This window comes from Aedes aegypti, chromosome 3 (genome assembly GCF_002204515.2).
Source record: "Aedes aegypti strain LVP_AGWG chromosome 3, AaegL5.0 Primary Assembly, whole genome shotgun sequence".
Lineage (NCBI taxonomy): Eukaryota > Metazoa > Arthropoda > Insecta > Diptera > Culicidae > Aedes > Aedes aegypti.
In genome coordinates, this window is record NC_035109.1 from 363,592,866 (window position 1) to 363,619,702 (window position 26,837).

The following is a 26,837-nucleotide window of genomic DNA, read 5'->3' on the forward strand; positions in this document are numbered from 1 at the left end:
AAATGCACACTTTCATATTGGATGACATATTTTTATATTTTTAAAAATTGTATTCCACATTTGAACCGAACATTTCTGGTCACTTTATCGTAGCGACACACAAGAAAGGAATGGAAACGAAGAGTGATATGGGAACGTCTACACCGACATGATGATAACATTTGGTTGATGTGACTCGAAAGTCGAAATATGATTTGTTGATGTGGGTTCGCAGTCACGATTGGATTGACAGTTTTATAAATGCATGGACATTGTTCCGAGCGAAGTGCCCAATCTAAGGATATATCACTATCACGGAAATCCTCACAATAAGTGTAAACATTTGATTTTGTTTGATTTGTTTTATTTCCTTTATAATCGACAGTGAATAACTTTATCTATCTTCTTCTTTCTTTGCCAAATTTGTCATTTTCGGATTTGTTTATCGTGTGTCAGGTACGATGATGTTCTATGCCCAATGAAGTCGAAGAAACTACCACTACGAAAAGTCCCTGGACCGACTGATAGGATCACAGTACCGGTATTTCCGGTTCTGCTTCCTTCTGAGAAATACTTACTTCTTCAAATTTGATCATTTTCTGCCGTAGCTAAAAAAAGGTCCTTATCCATAAAAGTCTTCAACATTTCTTTAAAGGGAATTATTCGCCTCTTGAACGATGAAAACACGGTACCTTTAAAGTGTAGTTGCTTTACGTTCACTTTCTATAAACTTCGAGTTACCTATCGTTTTCTCGAGCACACTTGTGTTGTTTAGAGGTACCGATATTGAGCGTTAAGTACTACAAAGCCTGGTCAACACAAAACGTTAAATCTTTCAAAACAATCCCAGGGCCGGCCAGCTACTGAGTAATCAAGAGCACTTTTGTGCATATAAAAATTAACTCGTGGGAACTTGTGCTTTAATCATAAAATTCCTAATTCAGGTATGTACTTTTCAATAACTGACTGAACCATTAACCATCTCCAATAACATTGCACATGCTCACCAATCGAATCAAACACCCCTTTATCTTAGAAATAATCGACCGGTCGAAAAAAATCGAACCAATCTACACGCATTCCAAACCCAGTGTCCATTCTTGTTTCTTTGTCACAAAATCAAATACAGACGCTGTAAAACATCTTGTCAAAGACTAGAGATAAAAATTGCAAATGTTCATCTGCCCGCCCAAAGAGAACGTCATCAATGGCCAAAAAAATAGAAAAAGAGGATGGCATCATCAATCTTTCTGAATGTCATACGATTCTTCGATTTGCTTCGTATTCATTGTACCATTCGATTTGCTTACTCGTCAAAGACGGTCGATTTTCTTTCAAAACGTGCTGGAAATGTTCCATGGCGACCTTTTGAACGTCTTCGTCCAACGCAGCAGCGTGTAGCGCGGCCTGGAAATAAAAACTTAAGTTAGTTGAAGGCAATCAAAATAGTAAAAATAGAAAGGGCATTTTGATATCTACATAGGCTTACCAGAAGAGTATTTCAGAAGAAGAGAATTTAAAGAGGAATCTTAAAAAAATAAAAAAAAAACGTACGTTTTTGAGAAAAAAACGTATGCATTTGAGAAAACAAAAATATCAAATCATTTAAAACAACATATCCATCGAAAAGGTTTCAAAAACAACATGTTTCTTCACCGAAAAAATCTTAGTGGCCGACTCATGTATGGCGAAAAGCCACTTTATTAAATATTACGCGTTCAAAGAAAAACTTTGATTCCTGGAAAATCCAAAGCAATCTATCTGAAAATTTTCCATCAAATTCATCCTAGTCACCCGTGACATTGTTGCATCTTCTGTCTGTCACTATAATAGAAATATTAGTAGTAGAACGCTAGTGGCACTATTATCACAAAACTGATTTCAATTATTATTACCTTAAATTGTGGTTTTTCATTGTTTGTTCAATACTATGTAGTTGTTTTGGTTTTCATAAATAATTTGACACTTTGATGCCCGGTACTCATGCTGTCAGTTCGTGGCAAACTAGATGTTGGTAACACGAACAGCAGCGACATTAGCATTCTTAGGTTAATGCTTCTACTGTCACTATGCAGGTTTTACCTGCTGTATCCAAAAAAAAAAAAACTTTTGAACAAGCATAGACATTCGTATGCAGACTTGCAAACTGATCAAATTTGTTACATATTCTCAAAACGAACTGTGCTGTCAGAAATGTATGAAATTGGATTGGTTCATGAGAAGTTAGGAGTGTCGATTACGTCATAATAGAGGGTTGGGACAAATGAGCAATTTATTCTTCTACGAATCATAAGGAGAATGCTGAATGGGTGATATTCTCCTCGTTAGAAAAGAACCGTTTGGGGAGTATTCCATTTAGAGATTTAGATATCATTCGAGGATTCAGAATCAGAGAACCCATCTTTGATTCCGATGACTTTTCGAATCCATGGACGCCCGATTGGCGATCAGCAAATGAGCAGAATCAGGCGTCCATGGATGTTATTTCCAAACTTTGTCACGAAAATGATAGCTCAGATTTTTTACTGAAATTTTGCAGAGAGCTTTCTTTTTATATTGCTGTGTGCGTTTGAAATGCAAATATCAAATGCGGGAACACCAAACGCGGTAAGATTTTTCACAAGAAATGCGATGTCAAAGATAGATTTTTCTGGCTAGGGCGGCGGTGATTTATGTAATCGTTGCTAGAAGTCCTTTGATTATTTTGTGTTACCGCATTTGGAGGACGTTTACTCAACATTTGCATCTCAAATGCAAACAGCAATATCATATATCGATAAACAATAAAACATGGTGAAATTTGCTTTTCAATTACTCGTGGCGACAGTTTTCATTTTACTGACTTTTTCGGTAGTTCCAAAACCCAGTAAAATTTTACCGACCCCAGTAATTTAATCTAAGTGTGTATGCAGCTTTTGCTTACTGTCATCAAATTGAACCTTCTTTCCTCAAGCTTGCAATGCTTGCTGTCATCAAATTGAACCTTCTTTCCTCAAGCTTGCAATGCTTGCTGTGGTTTATTTCCTCTATGCGGAGATAGCTCACTGCGCGTTATTTCCGCGAAGCAATCCAAATTTTTAAATTTTCCCGCAATAAAACCTTTTTTATAATAAATCTTCGAGCTGTTTAATGGAATACCTATAAGTATATGAAAAACCGAAATTAGTACAATACCATTTAACCCCACTAGACTTTGTATCCTGTGACAGATACGCGTATTTCGACCTCAACTGTAAAACCGTCTTCAGTGTCGTGTACTAGACTCGAGTCAAATGCAAAGAATTTTGATTTGATTGTTTTTTTTTTAAAGCGAATAATTTAATTGAAAAGATCTTTTTTTTCCAAAAGTTGGATAGGTAATGATCTATGCTTTTGTTAAATAAATTGACTAGTTTTCCATTCAAACTTTAAAATGTATTTGTTACATTATAACGTTTTTTGTGGAAAAGATTTTCATAGAAAATTACTTTATTTTTTCCCTCTTCAATATTTCTTCAATAAATAATTGGGCATAAAATATTGAAAAATCCAAAACCATTTCAATCCACCAATAGATCCTAATAGACAGCTTGGAAAAGATCGCTGTTGACATGCGGGGGGATGACAAACAGTTTATGAATATAATCTTTAGAAAGTTAATTGAACATTATCTAGAAAAGCAACCAACAATATTATTTCATATTCGATTCTAAACTCATAAAAAATATGCTTCAAACAGGTATCTAAAATGAAATTTCACAAACGTGCAGAAGCGAAATTAGGCGCAAGTGTGCCATTTTAAGCAAATTGTTCTAACTTTGTCCAAAATTTATCGAACACCCCAATTTGGTCGGTGTTCAGACAGACCGGACTACATGATTTTTATATATTATTCTAACGATACGTTAAAAATTCCATAAATTCTGATTTTTTCGATGTTATTTTGATACTGATGTTTCATCAAATAGATAAGCTCTATTATTACAGCAAATAATTCGAATATTTTAATATTTTGGAGCCTGTGGTAGGTTTTTCTGAAACCTCTAAAAAGCACGACCATTTAGCCTCATGATGTTAGTTTTGCATTTCCTCAGTCCACAGTGCCATTAAAAAGTAAATAAATTCGAAAACTATTAGTTTTGGAGCTTTTCGAATAGGACGCTTTATAACAAGGTTTATCATATATAACTCTCTACTAGTCAATTAAATTTATTGAACTTGTTACATTTTTCGCTATTTCATACGATACCATGTATGTAAGCTTGCAGATTCTAGAACCAATAAACTCGTTCACTTTGGACTAAGAAATCGAAACGGAATTACAATTCATGGTATTTATTACGACCGACTGCTACCCGCTTGGTGCATCGGCAAACACTAACTCCTCTTACTCGATACAATTCAAAATAAACGTTCATCGTTGATATGGGTGTTCATTTACAATTCCACATTCGGCCGTTCTGACAATCATCAGTCTCTGATGGTGAGTCCTCGTCATCCTGAATAACACCGTCATTGATTCCTTGCTTCTCACTATTGCCGTTTGCATTCAGCCAGACACCACACATAATCAGCCAACTATCGTATCTCTTAGAACCAGTTACAGTTGAATTTATAATCGGGAAACGAGCCTCCTTGTAGTCTCGTTCTTTGCGCCGACGAGATTGATTGCCTCCAATTTTACATTTTCGCTTCCTTTTGTTGCTAAAAGTACCCTGCAACCGCAACGATCTGAATTCTCGATTCGCTGGCATCTGTAATAGTTTTGGATCCATTTCGTATGTTTCAACAACTGGGCACATTTTTTCAACAAGAGATTGCTCCCCGCAAAACTTTTGATGCTTCATAAACCTTTGGAAAACAGTAAAAATGTAATTTCCGGCGAAAAATAATCAACAATTGATTCCGATGACTTTTCGAATCCATGGACGCCCGATTGGCGATCAGCAAATGAGCAGAATCAGGCGTCCATGGATGTTATTTCCAAACTTTGTCACGAAAATGATAGCTCAGATTTTTTACTGAAATTTTGCAGAGAGCTTTCTTTTTATATTGCTGTGTGCGTTTGAAATGCAAATATCAAATGCGGGAACACCAAACGCGGTAAGATTTTTCACAAGAAATGCGATGTCAAAGATAGATTTTTCTGGCTAGGGCGGCGGTGATTTATGTAATCGTTGCTAGAAGTCCTTTGATTATTTTGTGTTACCGCATTTGGAGGACGTTTACTCAACATTTGCATCTCAAATGCAAACAGCAATATCATATATCGATAAACAATAAAACATGGTGAAATTTGCTTTTCAATTACTCGTGGCGACAGTTTTCATTTTACTGACTTTTTCGGTAGTTCCAAAACCCAGTAAAATTTTACCGACCCCAGTAATTTAATCTAAGTGTGTATGCAGCTTTTGCTTACTGTCATCAAATTGAACCTTCTTTCCTCAAGCTTGCAATGCTTGCTGTCATCAAATTGAACCTTCTTTCCTCAAGCTTGCAATGCTTGCTGTGGTTTATTTCCTCTATGCGGAGATAGCTCACTGCGCGTTATTTCCGCGAAGCAATCCAAATTTTTAAATTTTCCCGCAATAAAACCTTTTTTATAATAAATCTTCGAGCTGTTTAATGGAATACCTATAAGTATATGAAAAACCGAAATTAGTACAATACCATTTAACCCCACTAGACTTTGTATCCTGTGACAGATACGCGTATTTCGACCTCAACTGTAAAACCGTCTTCAGTGTCGTGTACTAGACTCGAGTCAAATGCAAAGAATTTTGATTTGATTGTTTTTTTTTAAAGCGAATAATTTAATTGAATAGATCTTTTTTTTTCCAAAAGTTGGATAGGTAATGATCTATGCTTTTGTTAAATAAATTGACTAGTTTTCCATTCAAACTTTAAAATGTATTTGTTACATTATAACGTTTTTTGTGGAAAAGATTTTCATAGAAAATTACTTTATTTTTTCCCCTCTTCAATATTTCTTCAATAAATAAATGGACATAAAATATTGAAAAATCCAAAACCATTTCAATCCACCAATAGATTCTAATAGACAGCTTGGAAAAGATCGCTGTTGACATGCACAGCGAGGGGATGACAAAAAGTTTATGAATATATTCTTTAGAATGTTAATTGAACATTATCTAGAAAAGCAACCAACAATATTCTTTCATATTCGATTCTAAACTCATAAAAAATATGCTTCAAACAGGTATATAAAATGAAATTTCACAAACGTGCAGAAGCGAAATTAGGCGCAAGTGTGTCATTTTAAGCAAATTTTTCTAACTTTGTCCAAAATTTATCGAACATCCCAATTTTAGCCTCATGATGTTAGTTTTGCATTTCCTCAGTCCACAGTGCCATTAAAAAGTAAATAAATTCGAAAACCATTAGTTTTGGAGCTTTTCCAATAGGACGCTTTATAACAAGGTTTATCATATATAACTCTTTACTAGTCAATTCAATTTATTGAAATTGTTACGTTTGTCGTTATTTCATACGATACCATATATACTACGGTCAGGCGGGGCAAGATGAGCACCCCAAGGATAAGCGCGATTTAAGCCTACTTAAACGTTCTTACTTTGGTAAAATTGGTAACCATATTTATCTTTTACATTATTACTTTGACCTCCAACCATTGAATAGTTTTCCAAATAACACGTTGAAAATAGCTTTTGTATCGTCGGTCAAAAATACTCCAGGGCAAGATGGGCAGTAGGGTGAGGCTTATTTTTGGAAATGTCTCAAAACCAAGAATTCGTGTGCTTTTCTGAATTTAAATCACATAAAAAGGGAAACCTCAAATGTTGAGCCAAAAATATTAAGATTTAGAGGTGGCGCAAGTGACTTGAAGATGAATTTTCAAGTTATGAAATACGACCTTCAGTAAAGTACCGTCGTTGGGGGTGACAATGGGTCAAAAAGGGATATGTGCGATTTATTTTTTGAATAACTATCGCAATTTAACTCCAATAAACTTCAAATTTGGTGTGTATGTACTTTGATGGTACATTAACAACTGTTCAAAAAATTAAAGACAAATATTTATTCACAGCGGCACCACAAGTGAATGAAAAATGACCCAATCTCACCCCATAGAGGGGGTGACATTGGGTCACTGTAATTAAAATAACTTGTTTTTGAGAATATGGTTTCAAAAACATTCATAACTGAAAAATATTGATAAAAAACGATGCAAACAAGACAAACAGATATCTAAGATATTTCACAAGCATGATAAACCCACTTAAAAGAAAGATTATACAGAAAATTGAGGAGCTATGAGAAAAAATATGTAAACCCAACATTGATCGTCAAGTTTACATAAATTTTCTTGGTTTTTTCCTCAAATTGTCTTCAAAGTCTCATCCCCATTGCCATAAAGCCCATTCAGTTTCCCCAAAGGTGTACTGAAACAGTGATTATTTTAAACTTTCGCAAATAGTTAAATTTCGGTGCGACATTCCACGATCAATAAATTTCAGGCAGAAGTTGACGTCATAATCCCAGTATTTCAGCGATCCAACTCATTTGTACTTCCGCGAGATGTTTCTATTATATGAAAACACTCATAAATAATCAAATTTAGAAAAAAAAACACCCTTTTGATAAAAATTTACGATGTTGCTGCGCACGAAACACAGATGATGGTTTGAGAAGTTGTCAAAATGCGTTATATTGGTATTCAATGCACGGAATACTCAAGTAGACTTGTTTGATGTTTCAGAGATGCTGTATATAGAAAGAATAAAAACATCTTAATGAAAAAAGAGAGCACCCGGCACCGTAAAATGTCAAAAAAGTGGATTTGGAATTTCATTTACTATCGTTCTTGCTTGACCCAATCTCACCCCCATTTTCAATGTTTTAGACATCGTACCGAAAAAAATGATTTTTTTGTGGGAAAATCAAACAGATTCCGGAAAATACCTGTGATGTGTAATGAAAAGACTTTCAACATTCTACTAATACAACGATAGAGGCTAGAGTACATGCGTGATACTTTGTACAGGAGAAATTTAATGTTGTAAATTTTATCTAGTTTCAACATGCAAGTTTATTGATGTAGTAAACAAAAACTACTATTTCTTAAAAATGTATATCGTTATGAATTATGTGTAATAATATGTTCCCTATCATATGAATTATTAATTTTAATAATATCAGCGTTATTAGCGGAAATTTTTCACAAAACATATTTTTCCGTTTTGACCCAATCTCACCCCTAGACCCATTGTCACCCCCATCGACGGTACTTTGTTATTTTCCGACCAATTTTGAAGCTCTTAGCATCATTCTTTTCAAAATTAAATTTATGAGAAGTTTGTAGAATATCAAATTTGTCTAAAACTAGTCTTAGTTAAAAGTAGTTTTCTCAAAAAAATATTAATTTTACTAAAAAAAATATTTTTATTCAACCATAACCTCATGAGTACTTAACCGATTCTAAATCTTTCTATATGCTTTTGAAGCAAATTTTGTAGGTTTTAAATTGTAGGAACTACAAATTTATTTAAAAATAATCTTGACTTACTTATCTAAAAAAAACTGCCCAAAAATATGAATTTTCATAGGAAATTATTATATTTTTCAAATTTTTGTCGGTATATCGTTAATACTTAAGCTGAAACTGGGTTTTATTATTTGTTGAACCTTAAAAATTATGTTAGAAGCAATTTTTCATAAACATTATAACAAACATAATTTTAAAAATTTTGAAAATGTTTGCGTTATTTAACTTGAAGTTTCAACAAGATGCTTCATTAACCTTTGGAAAACAGTAAAAATGTAATTTCCGGCGAAAAATAATCAACAATTCGAAAAAAAGTACTTTTTTCAAGAAAAAAAAACATGTTTTTGGTAGTGTTTTTTAATAACTGAGTCAAAACATTTTATAATCAATTTCTACTAAATTAGCTTCAAAAGCATGTAAAAAAGATTTGGAATTGGATGAGTATTTATGAAGTTATGGTCAAACAAAAATTATTATTTTAGTTAAAGAGTAATTTTTTTAAGAAAATTACTTTTAACTACGACTAGTTTTGATTGCAGACAAATTTGATATTCTACAAACATTTTATAAATTTAATTTCAAAGAGAATGAACGCTTTGAAATTGGTTGGAAAATGATTAAGTTGTGAAGACTTTACTAAAGATCATATTTCATAACTTGAAAATTCACATTCAAGTCGCTTGCGCCACCTCTATATCTTAGTGTTTTTGGCTCAAAATTTGAGGTTTCCCTTTTTATGTGATTTGAATTTAGAAGAGCACACGAATTTTTGGTTTTGGGACATTTTTACAAGCAAACAAATTGTGCGGTAAAAACTACCATTTTCAGCAGACCAGAAATGCGCTTGATTTTACCACGTCTGTAGTCGAAATCAGATTGTTGTTAATTATTTCTGTCAAACGTATGAGTAATGTGGTGGGATGAACCGTAAACATAGTAAATTGGTCATAAATTCCATGGTAGTTTCAAGATTGGGCGTAGTCAGCTAAAATAGTAATTTTAATCACGGATTTTTTTTTTTCGTGTAAGAATAAGCTGCACCCTAATGGGCAGCCTCATAAAAGGATGAAATTTACGAAATAAAACTTATTGATATAATCAAAACAATTGAAATATTTTTTAAATTTGATAAAAGTTTTGCTCTAGATTATCTACAAGATTACAAGATAAAAACGCATGAATGAATTTGTTTATTTATCAAAAATATCACTTTTAAATATCAAATCTTATATGAAAGGGTAAATTTTTGTACTATTTTGAATTTTTGACAATATTTACGTTGTGCTGTTGATTTTTTAGTTGAATTTATGGCCGTCATATCTATTCAATACAACCTCAAATAATTTTTTGAAAAACTTCGGTAAGAACGACATAAACAAGGGGTGCTCATCTTGCCCACCTTCCCCTATCGGACAAAAATGCTTAGAGGCTATTTCTTGACAAGTTTTTTTTTTAGAAATTACTGCAATATTTTGTGGACAAATTTCCAAAGAAATCCATGAACTTTGAAGTAGCGAGGTAATTTCGATGGTTTTCAGAAGAAAATCCGAATATTTCCGCATTCCGTTTTAATTTTTTTCACCACACATTTTGAAAGCAAGAGCTGCTACAGTGCCTTTTTTGGCAACACGGCGTAATAAATCTTAAATTATTATGGTAAGTTTTATGTTGTCAAATCAGAAATGTTGCCAAATCCGGGGATTTCAAATTGTTCTTTTTAAACATTGTAACCTCCAAAAAAAATCAGAAAATGCTTGGCAACTACTACAAATCGTGTGGAAAATGTATGGGGGCCTAAGGACTGTTAATTTTATAAAGTGGACACCTTGTTTATGCTATATTTTTTTTTTTATTGATGAAATCGTAAACGGTTTTCTGTGTATCGTTCAACTATTACTCTACAATGTTATGAAAATACAGAAACTTACAAAATGCTTTCGGTTGAAGAACTAAATAGTTTTTGCAAAAACTCCTAAGAAAAACTGTTCGTCAAGTTTAAGCATTATTTTTCGCATGAAAAAAATCCCAAATTTAATGAACAAATTGTATGTTGGTATCCTTTACTATTCAACTTAAGGTAGAGCTTTTAAAAACATCAATAATATTCCATCAGTTCCTGACGCTGAGTCACTTTAGTGATCTATTCCTTATGGTCAAATTTGCTGATACACCATCTTTTTACTACCAGCAAAAAAGTAAAGTAATAAGCGTGTTCAAAACTGGTTTAGATTACTAAAGAAACTATATATGTATAAAAAAAAACAAAATCTTGAGTTTTAACCGCATTCTTGGGTACCAAATTTACTCTTTATGGTCGTTTTATTGAAAAATCCCATACTTTTAAAATTATATACGCATGTTTATCGATCTAGAGCAAACTCTAAGCGTTTTTCTCAAAATATGTTGATAGGTAGTCTCAGAATAACACATTCTGAAAATAATACATGCAAAATAAATTTGATTTAATTCAAGCAGTGTTCCCAATCTTGATGATTGTCATTGTGCTTTGAGTGGTCTTCTGAAAATAAATTATTTGTTTTTCTATTGTGCTTAAAATATGACGTGGGGACTAAATCAGCAACTCTATGAAGGCGTAAGTTATTTTTGTTATAAATACTATATTATTACTTCCATCTGGACGTACTTTAAACCTTAAAATTCTACTCATATCAGTTCCATTTAAATTTAAGATATTTTTCTTTAAAAAAAAATTGATAAAAAATGATTTTATGATATCTGCAAAATTGCTTCTCCAAAAATAACTTGATATTTTTTAGCAAGCTTCGAATTGATGATGCTTTCTAAGTACAACCATTTTTTGAAAATAAAAAATATAAATTGTCGAATTTTCCTGCCGATTTTTAATAATCCTTGATTTTGATAACCACCAAAAATCGACCGTTCTAAACGTTGTGCCTTATTAGTGTGAAATCATATTATTTTGGTAACTTTTTTATTACCACAGCATTGTACAATATTAGTCGAACGATGTACAGAAAACCGATTTCGATTTCATTGATAAATTAAAAAGATATTGCATGTCCAAAGTGTCCACTTTATAAAATGAACAGTCCTTACTCCAGTTTAGTTTATAACTCATGAGTAGAGACATCATACTGAGTACACGCGCTTATCTGAAAAGTACACCTGTTGTACACAGTATAATCGTAATGTCACGGGGTGTGTATGGGGAAGGTTTGTCACAAGAAAATAGGCATCGCTAAATCTTTTACCATTCAGCTTTCATTCGACGTGTTCTCCAAAAAAAATCAACCGAAGGATCCCGTACATAATTTTTCAGTTTAAATGCTTGTTTTTTAGAATACATTATTACATTAAATATATTTTGCAAAAAAAAAACTGGCCTTTGTGATTTTGAGGATTTAATTAGCCATAGGACACTTATTCAATTTGATATGTTGAAAGTTTGACTGTTGGACACCTATTAGTACTGTCGAAGTATATTGATCCGAGCACTGTTTGCTTTCAAGGTTAGAATACATTAAATTTCTTCTTCTTTTTCTTCATCTGTCTGGCATTACACCTCATAAATTCAGTAATATGGAAAGTAGAGCGTTAGCAGTTATGAACAAACACATATGAAACAACAATCATCAAAACTGAACTACAAGTCTTCTGGTTTCCACGTACAACGTTTCCTGACAAACTCACGAAATCTTATGTTCCTCGGCCATGTTGATAACTTTAATGCTAAAGATTTCCATTTTCGATCCAAAATAACTCTGAATGAAACGTAGTCAAAGCTACTGCAATCTATTGAACGCGGAACTGACTTTCTTAGGGTTCATTCAAATATTACGTAACGCAAAATTTGCCAATTTTAGACCCCCTCCCTCCCCCACGTAACAGCTTTTGTATGGAAAAAATTGAATATTTGTATGGACCGTAAAACAATATAAGACCCCCTCCCTCCCCCTGTTGCGTTACGTAACATTTGAACAATCCCTTACATTATTGTGCTCTGCAAAATAAATCCACGTAATGCGATTATCTGAAAATGTCGATATACCGTTGCAGTGATAATAAAAATCACCAAATGTTTCTGATTTGAAACATTTGAGTCCTTGAAGAACGAAAAAATCCAAGCCTACTTGAGTTTTGACGTTGCGTTTGAATTGCGCGCATATCTTCTGCGCGTAACCGCCGCCGCTAGATGTGGATTTAAAATGAGCACCGCAATATTGCAATCAGTTTCACAAGCGCCTAAACATCGAGAAACCATCTGCTTAACCTCTTGTTCAGAGACCCTTACATCGATGTTGGACAAAAGCAGAGCAAAATCACCATCGGTGTCTCCTGGATCGCGTGAGTGTGAAGAAAATGTCACACTGAGGAAACGGAACGTACACTGAGCCAGAAATTGCGTACGAATTTCATAAGAGAACGCTTGTGCATTGATTTCTCGACTGGTTTTCTTTCTTTCATAAGAGTCTTATGAAATACAAAACGTCCGATATTCACAAGAAATTCTTGTTGTTATCATTAGAGATCTTATGAATATCTTTATTTTCCTAAATTCAAAGAGCGATTCTTTAAATACATTCTGGTCTGGAATTCCATAATTGATATTTATGATCCTTCATAAGAGTATCTCATTTATATTATGAACGCAATGATCGATGGAAGTTCACAAGTTTTTCTTATGAGTCTCATTAGATGCTTCTTATGTCTTTATTCCATAAGATATTCGTATGAAATTCTTACGTGTTTTTCGATAGGAAGTCGACTGTTTTTCACATGTGTAATAATAATTGTCATACGCACGGTTATGAATCTCTATCGTGAATATTATGTTATTACCATCGCTCCACGTAATTCATAAGATTTTCGTATGAAATTGTTAAGAAAATCTTACTCCATTAGATTGTCTTATGAAAGCCAATGATCAATGCGTATGATAACCAAAAAGAGTTTCTTATGAAATTGTATCTGTCTATGTAATGAGTATTGTTTCATAAGTCTGCAATGGAATTTTATAAGATTCTCGAAAGAAAAACAAAATACTTCTTATGTCGTTATTCCATAAGAAAATCTTTTATGTACCTCATACACTGAGGAAACGGAACGTCTTGCGAACATTTTTTTAAACCATTATTTTGTGTGTGATTTTTAAAAAAAAAAAAAAAAAGACATGGACACCGTCTTCAGCCATTTAGCTGCACAGACTGTAACTTAACACTAGACAACGGACAAGCATGCTCCAGTGGCACAGCCGAGAAACATTCCTGACGAAAAGTTTCGACGGCTGAAGCGGGAATCGAACCCACACCCCATGACACGAATCGATTACTGCCTGGAGCCACTAACCACTCGGCCACGAAGCCCACAAAGAAGACAATATGTATGGGAGAGTTTTGTACAAAAACTGGGTTAAAGTCTGATTTGAATCATGGAATTGTATGTTTTGCTGACAGTTCAATCAATTATGGCTTCAAGAGCTTCATTTTTTTCAAACATTGTCAGTTTAACCAGGTAAAAATTCTAGTTTTAACCGGCTATGACCATAGTGCCCCGTTCCTACATGTTTTATAAAAGTTCTGTTGTTATTGAGAATTTATTTTAGAATCCGTGCAAATTCGTGCACATCATGCCTATGATAGTAGAAGTGACGGGGTTGATGGTCTAATGGCTACCACTTCTGCTTCATAAGCAGAAGGTCATGGGTTCAATCCCAGGCCCGTCCCTTTCCTCGTACTTTGTAATTGTATCTTTCACTTGCATCTATCTACCACTCTCTTAATATATCACAGTTGATGTATCTATCACAGTTCATAGCATTTGTTAGAACCCAAGACGGACAGAAATAAACCGTTTTCCTACGCTTCCATTCGTGCATCATTATAGCATGCCTTCCTTTACGCCTGATACATAGGCAGTCTGCTAACCAAACCAGCAAGCCTCTCTGCCATGAAAATTACCCCCAACCTTTCACCCTTCCCGCATGAACTAGCGTTGAAGCAGTCATACGGTCATGTTATGGTTATGGTTATGTTTCTATACCGTCAAACGGGGTGACTTGCAACACTTTTCAACTTCAATCAACCAAAATCATGATCTAAACGTAATCTAAAAATCTAAATTCCTCGTAGAACCTTGAATGGCCGGCTCGCCTACAGAATGAGATGATAGAAAATTGAATCGAATTCGAAAGGTGAAATTTTTTAAATGTCCTTGTGCGGAGTGACTTGCAACACTCACTGCTAATTTAGTTTTTTCCAACAAAATGTTGATATTTTTTATTAGGCACACTTGTTAAGTATTGTTATTTATGTATTTAAAGCATTCGAACCAGTACAAGAACATTTAGAATACATTTTTGTAAGAAAATAATTGAGCTATTTTTGTATGGGAAAAAGAGGCGTTAAATCATCAAGGTCCAATATCTTAACTGAACAATATTTTTAACGAGTGTTTGTAGTTGATTGATGAATTATTACTCTTTTGATTATAAAGTAGACCTAACACAAAAGTTTTTAACTTTTATAAAACTCTAAATTGCTTAGAAATAAAGTGTTGCAAGTCACCCCGCATAGATACATGTGTATAAAAATTATTTTTATTAAAAAGTTGTTGCTACAATTTCGTAAAATAAAGTTCGTCATATTATCACTTATTAGTTATAGAAACAACATGTAGAGTATTACTTTTGTACATTAAATCTATCTCATGTTTTCAGGTCACGATTTTGAACCTCCATCAAGTATCAGTTTTCTAGACATTTCTCGAAAACTTATTCATACAGACTCAAGTCAAAAAAGTATACAAATTTACTTTATCGATCCTACGTGTTAAGCAGGCGGAATTCTATACGTACCGCTCTGTATCAACTCAACTTGTCACTTTTAGAACGTTTAATTTTCCGGATTTACAAAACGACGAAGGTAACATTTTCAACTTTTGCAACCTAACCACTACTTTCGCCGCCCCGCTGTATGGAGAGACAAAGTGACTTAACCACGAATCAAAACAAAACACTACTTGAGCCGATTTTACACTGGTAGAAAAACGTCGAAAGTAACTGAATGAAACGGCTTATCATTTTCTTATAATTATTTTTGTGGGAAATAATAGAAACTACCTAGTTTTTGAACGTGAGCTGAGTGTATGCAAAATTTGAGCGAAGTACACGGCAAAAAAATGTTAAAAAGGTGATTCATTTTAAAACAGTTTTAGAAGATAGATTGTGATTTTTTCTAATTAATTTTCTCAAAACCGTATAAAAGTTACTTACGTCGATTTGAAAAAGTAATCGAGATTTAAAAAAAATATGTTTATTGTATAAACATATTTATAATAACAGTTTTAATCGTGGCCCCTACTTGAATTGTCTGTCACACGTATTGAAGCACCGATTTAAAACGAATTTTCTATTGAAAATTGTGTTTTATAGTGAAATTTAGTTGTAAATTACAATGTGTTGCAAGTCACCCCGCCGTTGCAAGTCACCCCGTTTGACGGTACCTAATAATACAATATAAATATTTTTCAATGTGTTGTCAAAATCGGGAAAAAATGTTGCCAAAAAAGGGTATAGGCCAAAATAAATAAGGCTTTGTACTACCCCAACTCGCATAACAGTCACATTTATATAGGAAATCCTATAAAACATGGGACTGTTATGCGAGTAGAGGCAGTGTATCCCAGTAATTATTTGCCATGCAAAGTTTATTTATCGATTACTTTACAGGCGACCTATGATTTTCCATGTAATTTAAAGTCAGTTCCCGCTTTTGGGGTTACTTTGACAGTGCATATGAAAGCATACGTAAATGTACATTTGGAATACGGTTTGACTTGCCCACAGTTTGAACATGATTGGAGAAAAGCGATGGAGAATTTGAATTATACTTTCCCCTAACTCAGAACTTTTTACCCAAGTCTCAACTGCAGAACTTTCGGTAAAAATGGAATAACAAACCCATCATATTAGCTGTAGTAGAAAGGGATTGACTCCTAAAGATTACTAGAGCTGCATTTTAGTTCCAAATTGCTCAACTACGCTCAAAAATCTAGCGTAACATTCACGTGTGCTCATTGTTGGTTTCAGTTAAATAGTTTAGGATGGTGCCATTTTGATTTCGCCAAGTGTTAATTGTGCTACAAACCTGAGAGCAAAGGTTCTGCAAATCCGCCCCGGAGTACCTCACGGTCTGTTTGGCCAGCTCTACCAAATCAACGTCCTGGGCTAGGGGAACTACCTCGGATACTTTCTTCAAAATCTCAAATCGCGCCGTTTCGTCCGGAGCAGGAACGTGAATCAATTTAGTTAGACGTCCCGGTCGCAGTAGAGCATCGTCTATCATATCGGGTCGATTCGTTGCCGCTATGACCAGAATGTTCTTTGAATCGACACTGCTACCAATCGACGATTGCACACTCGATCCGATACCATCCATTTCCGTTAAGAGTGTGGACAGCACTCGGATGTGGACGTCATTTGTGCGAACGCCTTGCATTCCTCTGTTTCCAACGAGAGAATCGATTTCATCCAAAAAGATAACAGCCGGAGCACTCAATCGAGCTTGATTGAACAACTTGGCAATCAGCTTCTCCGAATCACCCACATAGGGAGAGTAAACTTCAGCAGCCGAAACGGACACAAACGTCATCCGGGACTCGGCAGCCAGACACTTGGCAATAGTGGTTTTGGCGCAGCCTGGTGGGCCATATAGGAGTATTCCCTTCAGAGGGCTCATTCCAAACCGGCGAAATGCTTCTGGGCGCCTCAGCGGCCCCAGGACTGATATGCGAAGGACTTTCTTCAGCTCATCCATGCCGCCAATGGAATCAAGGGTTTGCGTTAGTCCACTTATGAGACCAATCGAGCTACGTAGCGAAGTTGGTCTTATCTTTTTTATACAATCTTCTATCGCTGACTGCACATCTTGGCATGGTTGTCTGCTCAACGTCCTCTGGATCGTGTATACTAGAAGCTCCAAGTCGGCTCCAACATATCCTGGACTTCTGCGAATGATTTCATCAAGGTCGGATTCCTCCAAAGAAAACCCTGTTCTTTTCAGCACAGCTTCGATGATTTCTTTCCTTTGAGTCTCTGAAGGCATGCGAACATATATTTCGGTACCAAGTCTTCCAGGTCGGCGAACTTTTGCGTCAAGGCTTTCAATGTTCGAACTTGTTGCGATTACAAGAATTCCACTATCCCTTCCATGATGGCAATCCAATAGGGATGTAAACTGGGATGATATCCTTGAAATGTTCGATACATCCTCTCCTTTTCTGTAGTCCAGTTTTGGACAGAGCGTGTCTACATCCTTCACCACAAGGATAGCGGGACTTGTTCTGTGGAATAGTTTATTGAAGCTAATCAACCGCTCGAATATTTTGCGCAACTCTAACTCCGTTTCGCCCGGGTGTGACTTTATGAAGTCCAACCCACGTACTTCGAATACTGGATGATTACCGTCCCTGGCCAGTTCTGCTATCAGTGAAGACTTACCGGAACCAGGTGGACCAGCTATTAATATGTTTTCGGACCCTCTTCCTAGTGCTTTCAAAAGCGATTCTTTGGTTTCACTCAATCCTCCTAGGACTTTAGCCGATGCCTTGTTGAAGCTTATCGTTCCAATGTCAATCTTTGTTCCGGTGTCAATGTAACCAAAGTTATGTGGCCCAGCCGTTGTGACCACCCCGATTTCAACAATTCCACAATTTGATTTTTCTTCAGGTTTTACAAGACAACCCTTGCTTACAAAAAGTGTCCGTAAAAGACCCTTTACCAAGGCTAAAAGTTGGCTCTCATTGATCAGCAGTTCCAAATCCAATCTGAAGCAATCGATACTCAAATCCACCCTGATCCGTTGGAAGGAACACAACTCTTCCAGGATCACTTCCAGCTCCTTAACCTGGGGAACGTCTTTCTCCGCTCCAACTACATAACTCCCACCACAGAACTGCACACATTCGTCCACAAAACACACTGTCCTATTGCTTAAATGCCTATCCGGTGGAGCAAACAACCGACAGAGGAACTGCTTCCCGTTGGACAACTGAACCAAAACCGGAACACCGGGAGGCAAACATAGCACGCTGCCTTCGGTTTCATTCGCGAACACTTCGGGCGATATTTCACAGATCTGTGCACCGGAAAACACTTGGCTGCTGTCGCAGGTAATGTCGTGATTAATTGGGAACGTTTTTCGCATTATTTTTGCTTAAATTGAATGAACTTCATTAAAATAACTAAACGGAAACAGTCGGCAGAAAAAAGCACTAGCGCTCGAACGAACAAAATATAAACAAGAACTGACAGTTTGCTTAAACAGAGTCGAATCACGGCACGCGCGTAACAAACAAAATGACACGAACGAAATATTTCAACGGCGAGTGTCTTCAAACTTTTTCGCATGACGGAGCACTTGAATTCTTTGGGAGACTCCGAAAGGCTACCGTGGGTTGGCTCAATCTGCATTTCTGCTACGTTTTTTGCTTTCGAACAATATGGATGTGGTTAGTGATTTTACAGACTGTTGTAAAGCCCCACGCACAATGTGAGCGGCAGCGCGGTACAGCGGCATGACGGCACGCCCATCTTGATCCACACCCCACTTATCAATCCCATGTTGACTAAATCCTTCTCAACATTGACTTGACAAGCAGAGTGTAGCTCAATATGAGCCCGCCGTCATGCCGCTGTGCCGCGCTGCCGCTCACATTGTGCGTGGGGCTTAACTCTCACTAAAATTATTATAAACCCGCAATGAAAATCTTGTCATATCACATTAGCGGTTCAGTTCCAAAATTTGTTTGTTTTCCAAGTGAAATGAAATGGAACGCTGTGGAACGGAAAGCAGAATCAAAACAAAATAGTGAATTAGGTATCAAGAAGCACGGTCCTGCCATGCTGAGGGTCGTGGGTTCAAATCCCGCTGGTCGAGGATCTTTTCGTAAAGGAAGTTTTCTCGATTCCCAGGGCATAAGGTGGCATCCACAAATTACGTAACGCTCTAGGGGGAGGGGGGAGTAGGCTCAAGCGTTACGGACCATACAAAAATTTAAAAATTTTCATACAAAAAGCGTTACGGAGGGGGGGGGGGGTGGGTCGTACCTGCCACACGATATACACATGCAAAAATGGTCATTGGCATAGTAAGCTCTCAGTTAATAACTGCTGAGAAGCAGGCTCTGTCCCAGTGGGGACGTAACGCCAGAAAGAAGAAGAAGATGCACGGTCCTAGGGTGACTAGCTGTTTGAATTAAAAAAAGATCCCCGATGGTTTGCATGAGGTACCTGTAGAGAAGTGATGAAGAAGTAACAATTGACATTGTTATGAAAAACAATCCGACCTGTATATCAATAAGCAAAAATATTCATCGCAGATTCATTGTAGCGAATTGTAGCTACTTCATCACTTCTCTACAATTTCAGAATTCATTCGACTAATGTGGTAGAGTACAGGCACAGACAAACAGACGTAACACTGACGAAATTTCCATCGACCACTCATACAACAATTATTGTAAATTCGCTATGTTACAAATCTCACACCCAGAGGCGTGCGCTTCGTTTTTCTTCGCGTTTGACGTTTCACACTACCGCCATCTGCCGGTCTTGTTGCACGAAACACCTTTTCGTGTAACATGCTCACCAGATGATGATGGTGTAAACTGGGCGATGGAATTTGAAGAAATTTGTTCTAACTGTTACGTCTGTTTGTCTGTGGTACAGGTGTACCAAAGTTTAGTGCGCGAAGTAAAAAAAATGGACTCGAACAGCGTGTGCTCCGAATCCGGTGGCTCTCCAGCGCAAGAAGTTGGCTCGGAACACGACAGTACCTTTCAATTAGCGGGGGTTCACGGTATTTCATAACGCCAAAAATGGCCATTTTCGACTCCCACCCACCCCCTCGTACCGCTTTTTGTATGAATATTCCACAAACTTTGTATAAGCCGTAACATCATGACGACACCCACCCACCCCCTTTGTGAATGTTCCCAAAATTTCGCTTTTTACCAAAGTAATTTTGACAGCTGATCCAGTATGAGCGAAGAGTCACTTTTACTTGCGGAATAATTGACCTGCACATTTTTACGTACGGAAAAGTGACAGCTCCATTTGATTTGTGCAGTACCACCGACGTTATGAAATCAGCTCTACTTCTCAGCAGCGTACAGCTCAAGTAATTTCGGTAGCGGAATCGTTCCATAACCGTTTCTTTAACTACCCTTTTGCATAGTACTTAGGGATCATGCACAAATTACACCACGCTCCGATTTGATTTCGAAAACCTTTGTAGTTATTGGGTCGATATCATAGTTGGTAAAGCACTCAACTAGCATATAAGAGTCTTGGTTTTGAATCCCACCTGGGCATGTGCATTATTTTTTCATAATTTTGCTCAAAATTTATTCATTTTTACCACGCGTAATTGGTTTCTATTTTTTCAGTTGGCATATTTTCCTGATAAATAAAAAAATGCCAAGATTGATTCTCGCTCCAGTTCACTTTTTTGGATTGCATTTAGGTCCCAAAATAACTGTGCAAAATTTCAGCTCGATCGGTGAAACTATATACTTTTGCAAAGAAAAATCGCCAGAGGTCGCCTATTGACCTCTATAAAAATTCTGAACACAAACCTCGATACGTATCACTGCGGAACACGTTTTTGTCTCAAGCACCAAAATGCCGCTATTTACTAAATTAAGAGTTGCTGAATCCATTGCCATTTTCAGAAATACCATAGCACGTCTAGTTTTTAAGATGTTGACTGTTGAAAATTTCAAAATTTGACTATTTCAGGTAACTTGCATGCAAGTTTTCCAGCTTGTATGGCAATTTATTGGCTTAATTTGCCATAGAATTCAAACTTAATGTGTATAACAACACTTGTCAACAAAGTTCATAATACTTTCGATGCTTAAAAGTTACTTTCTATGGTTTAGAAAAGTATTGCCTTTCTCCATATAGAAGAAACGAAGAATTTTGTATGGAGACTGCAAGTATGTTGAGAAAATAGATTTAATCTAAATTTGATTGTAAAATTTCAATCAAATTATATCTTAAATCAAAGGTAAAGTTATATTTTGCATGCTTTGTGGATTAGATCAGTAAAAAGTTTGATAAATCATACTTTGAATTTTATGTAAACATCAATTAAAAAAGTGGTTTCCACAACTTTGGCGACCTTTAGCTAAAATTGTGACGTGCTGGAACATTTCTGAGAACGGCATCAGATACAGCAACCCCAAATTTATTAGAGACACATGATTTGAACCTTGAGACGCACAAAAATGTTATTTTTTGTTACGTTGTGTATTTTGACGATGAACAACATTGTCGAAGAAAGCAAAGCAATCCGATGCTTATGAAAAAAATTATTAAGCGCAGACTGTTCGTTAATTTTGCCCAATTTTGTTATTATTGTTATTCCTTGACGTGCTAATCAACGTCGCCTTGTAAATCGGTTTTCATTGAATAACTTTTTTTCACAAGTGTCGGATTGTTTCGCGATATTCGGCAACATTCTTCATCGTAAAAATACCTATCGAGGTGTGCTTTCAGAATTTTTATAGGAAACAATGGGCGACCTCTCGCGATTTTTCTTTACGAAACTATGTTTTCCCATAGTAAATCCCATACAAATTTTGAACGGGCGGCGCTAAAATATAGTTTCACCTATCGAGCTGAAATTTTACACAGTTGTTCTGGGACCTAAATGCAATCCAAAAAGTGGACTAGAGCGATAATCTAAATTTTATCCCACTCTAATGGACATACGACCTCTCATCAACTTTTACGAGTAACAAGTATGATTTGTTCAAACAAATCTGAAGTCTATTCCAGTGCTGGAAAAGTTCGCATCACGAAGCAGCTCACGAGTGTATACCAACACATAACAAACATCACAGACTCGGAAACTGGCTAGGTGTGAGTAAGTCCGCACTCGTCTGCTCGGGAAAACATGTCAAAAGAAGTAGCAACAAGTTCGGGAGCGTTTACTCATGAGTAACCGAGCAAGGTGTGATTTATTATGGTTTTAACAGACAAATTAATTGTATAATCATCATATCGACAGTAAACTACTAGTTAGCAGTCAAAAGCCCATGAAAACCATAAATATCGGAGGGGAAGCAGCTTTTTTCCCAAAAGCACAATATGACTCTGAACAGCTCCGAACACGTTCGCGAATCACTTTTGGCTTCAGTTACTCGGGAGCCGACAGATGCGAGTAAACCAGCGCTCTGACGCTCGGGAGCGTTTGGTTTTGTTTTTGTTCCAGTTCTGAAGAAGTGTTCGCCACTTTCCATCACTGGATTCTACTGATTTTGCTCTTCTGGACATAAACAAGTATTCGACAGTATTTGACAAAAACTTTAATTGTCTTACATACATTGTTAGAATAATCTAAAGTTATCTATCAAATCGTACACATCAGGTTAAATATCAGAACTCCAAGTCTGAAAGACTTCCTGTAAGAGCTAGTGTTCCTCAACGCAACATTTTTGGATAGGCTGACCATAAGCTAACAGGATAAATATGGGACAAATGAAGAACGAAAACGGGACAACCCAAGGAATCATGCCGCTCTGTGTCATTGGTTGTATTACTTTAAGACAACTGTTAAAATACTTTTTAAATTGAAAATATTTGATAATATAACATAAATACACAAGTATTGTGGTGATACATTTGTTATGTTGAGTTCATGCATTATTTCCTGACAGCTCTCCAACATTGTTGAATAAAAGCATTGTTACCGTAATCCGGGGTAACATTGATCAGTTTAACTCTACATTCTTAACAGTGATTCGTTAATTTTGCCTAATTGAACATTCTTATGAATGTTTTGACAACGGAATCGTTTTTGGAATCACATTTTCCTTGCTCATATCGCTTGCACAACTTATGTGAGACATGAATCTTCGGTAGTGTCATTCTTAACTATTGAAATCGTTGTTTCAAGAAGTTGTTAAATGTACGCATCAAGTAGATGCAATTTTCGAAAACATCTTAATTTTCATTATCTCATGAATATAAGAAAGAGAAGCGCTATTCATGCTTTGGAAATATTTCATCAATGAATGATGATACGAACTTTTTACGAGATGGATCATTCCGATTCAACGATACCCCGGATCACGGTACATTCAAAATCTTATTATGCGATTGATTACGTTCAATAATATAATGCTTGTGGATACTTGGTTAATCAAAATCCACACAAAACTTTGCAAAATTTTTCGCGAAGCAAAATGATCACATGGTGTTAAAGTTTCGATTATTACCGAAGTTACATGCTCCACATCTGTTTCGACTAGGATAGATACCAAAAATTGTCAAAATCAAATGTCAAAAATTTTTAAATCCACAAAGTACAAAAATATGTTTATTTAACTTTTAGGCCTCTCTACACTGGATTCGTGATATGCTATAATTATAGAATTATATCTGACCCATATAAAATGTATAAGAAAGTTATCGCCGCCATATTTTTTTAACCACCCAACAAGAATTTTAAGCTCAAATGCTCAACGTACATGGAAGTTCGATAACAATCAAGATTTTGAAACCGTGAGTCGACACGCATAATGTATTAAAAGGTTTGTTTTTTTTTTTATAAAAATTCTGTTCAAAACTAAACGATTGCAAAATTTTTGGTTTCCCCGGTTTCCTAAATAAGCTTACCGTGAAATTTCAAAATTGATGCCAGGGAATTGTCCCTAACAATGGTCGTCCATGTGCTTTTTCTACTGGTATCTTCTTTAAAACTTTCTTTTTCTTTATTTTTTTTCTTACTCTGAAGTTTGAAAAGTTGAATTTTACTGTGAAACTTTTGTGTTCTTTAAAATTAACTCCGATTCTCAAAACCGTCAAAATTCTGAATAAATTGTTTTTTACACACAAAACATATTTCTTCCGGTGAGTTTAAAAAGCAGGCTTTATCCTAAGAGAAATTACACAAAAAATAATTTATTACGATGATTTTTAACGTGAATCCATCAGATATTTTAAGGTAAAACCTTGTTTAAATTACCCACGATTGACCTCAATTTTTTTTTAAATTTCATATGAATCATATTTATCTATGTGATTGATAATAATAGGAATGATCAAACTTCTGTATGATGACATCGAAAATAGTTTCAGTAGATAATTTTGAAGTTTTTTAATTTTAGAAAAATTTCCGTTAAACCGACGCCAATTTTGGAAAATGTTTTAAATGTATGTCAATTTCGCTTCAACAAAATGTTGAAAATATTTTAGTTAAATTATTATTATTTAAATAATTGCGGGAGATTTTGTAATTTTGAGTCTTATAAAAAAAAAACATTTCTGAAAATCGATCAAAAATTATCACAAGTATAATCATTCTCGAAAATACGGGACAATTTTAGCATTTTTAATAAAACGAAGGGACAGCCAATCGAGGTTGTAAAAACGGTACTGTCCCATTAAATACGGGGCGTCTGGTCAGCCTATTTTTGGACCAATATTATAAAATATTTTCACATCTGACTTGCCTGAGTTACCTCAGGGATGTCAAAAATCCTTGTTTGCGGATGACACAGGCCTCTCTGCCAAAGGACGAAGCCTGCGTGTCATCTGTAGTAGATTGCAAAAGAGTTTGGATATTTTTCTTCATACTTGCAAAAATGGAAGATTTCTCCTAATGCTTCCAAAACTCAACTGATAATATCCCCACATAAACCAAAAGCCCATTATTTGAAACCTTCAAGTAGACATTTTGTTACGATGAGAGGGGTTCCAATAAATTGGTCAGGTCTAGGGTTAATGCTAGATAAAAAAATAACTTTCAAAAATCACATTGAGGACATTCAAGCCAAATGTAACAAATACATAAAATGTCCGTATCCAATTATTAACAGAAAATCGAAACTTTGTCTTAAATGATTCTGAAGCTCCCTCCCTGGTATAGTACTAATGAGTTACATAAAATATTCAATGTTCCAATGAAACATTGGAACAAATGACAAATAAAGTTATTATTAATTTTAGACAAAATTTGTTGCAAACTTCTATTGTCATGATAAATGCGTTCATTATCTATACGATAAAGGATGATGAGTGCTCTTTATTGAGTCAAAAATAGCAGTCGAAATCAGTCGCTCGGCCTAGTAATTAGCTAAAGAGAAAATCGATGAAGAGAAATCGATCACTGCAGTTACGCTCTTATGCTACTGAACGCGAGATTTCATTTGACGTAGCAGTTTAGATTTTTTTAAGGTGAGTTGATTTAACCTGCCTATGAGACAGAACACGCTTTCAATTGACTTAAGCTAACTTTACCTACTGCACCGTAAAATGTTTCCGCAACCGATTGAATTTCGTGTAATAATGCAAAGAGAAAATCGACTAAGAGAAATCGATCACTGCAGATACGCCTGTATGATACTCAACGCGAGAAATGTAATATATAATTAACAAAATGTTAATAAAATCTTAATTTAGTTTAACCAAATTAGGATGATAGTGTTGTCGAACACAGAACACCTCGATATAAGAAATGAATGTAATGTTTGAAATGACATTAATAAAGGAATTAAAGAAAAGAGGCGAGTAACTGCGAATAGTAAGGCTTGGAATTATTGGCACCGTTTTATTGTCACTTGTAATACCAATAAATGAATGAGTTCATTGCAAAAATCCTGAAAATTGGTAGAATGGACTAAATCTATAATTTTCTTGTGATGCAGATCTTACCGACTAGGCTCTCAGGACTGGAATCCAATACATCATACAGCCAGGCCCGGATTTGGGGGGTGCCAAGGGGGCAAATACCCCGGCCCCCCCGAGAATTGAAAATAATGAAACACAATTCAATAAATTGTTTTTTACGCTAACGATTTTAAATTGAAAATACATATCCGATGCGATCTCTTACAGAGATATTATGACATGAGATTATTTTATTTTAAAATTACAGTCAAACCTCCATGAGTCGATATTGAAGGGACCATCGACTCATGGAAATATCGAGTCATGGAACAGCTATTCTTTGGAAAGCTGTTTGAAGGGACCATCATAGTAACCATGATTTTATGTTTTTAGTATGGTTCCATGAGTCGATATCGAGTAATGGAACATCGACTCATGGAGGGAAAATTCAATACGCATATTGTCTGTATTTTTAAGTATCGATGAAAAACCTTCTATTCGTATCAAGGTTATATAATAAACTACAAAATTCTTCTCGGGTTAATAACAGCAAACTGTTACAAATTTCTAGATAAATACTGTCAAAATTACAGTGCTATATGTCCTGGAATGATCATGGAAAGACGAAGATACTCAGTAATTCATAGATTTTCCAGATTTTACTTTCAGAGTACTGAACCTATTAATCTATCAAAT

At 35.5% G+C, this 26,837-nt stretch overlaps 1 protein-coding gene across 1 annotated transcript; it reads right to left on the reverse strand.

Moving 5' to 3' along the window:
• Positions 1-1,220: 1,220 nt before the first annotated feature.
• Positions 1,221-18,752, reverse strand: LOC5566870 (spermatogenesis-associated protein 5-like protein 1). Its single transcript, XM_001651247.2, has 2 exons — positions 16,612-18,752; positions 1,221-1,386 (listed from the first exon to the last, which is right to left on the reverse strand). The coding sequence occupies exons 1-2, from the start codon at positions 18,667-18,669 to the stop codon at positions 1,237-1,239; spliced, it is 2,208 nt and encodes a 735-aa protein (XP_001651297.1). The 5' UTR covers positions 18,670-18,752; the 3' UTR covers positions 1,221-1,236.
• Positions 18,753-26,837: the final 8,085 nt, after the last annotated feature.

Coding starts and splice junctions, on each gene's coding strand:
- LOC5566870 (XM_001651247.2), bottom strand. CDS start 18,669: ATGCGAAAAACGTTCCCAATTAATCACGACATTACCTGCGACAGCAGC. Junction 1,387..16,611: donor TGCAGAACCTTTGCTCTCAG/GTTTGTAGCACA, acceptor TTTTATTTCCAG/GCCGCGCTACACGCTGCTGC.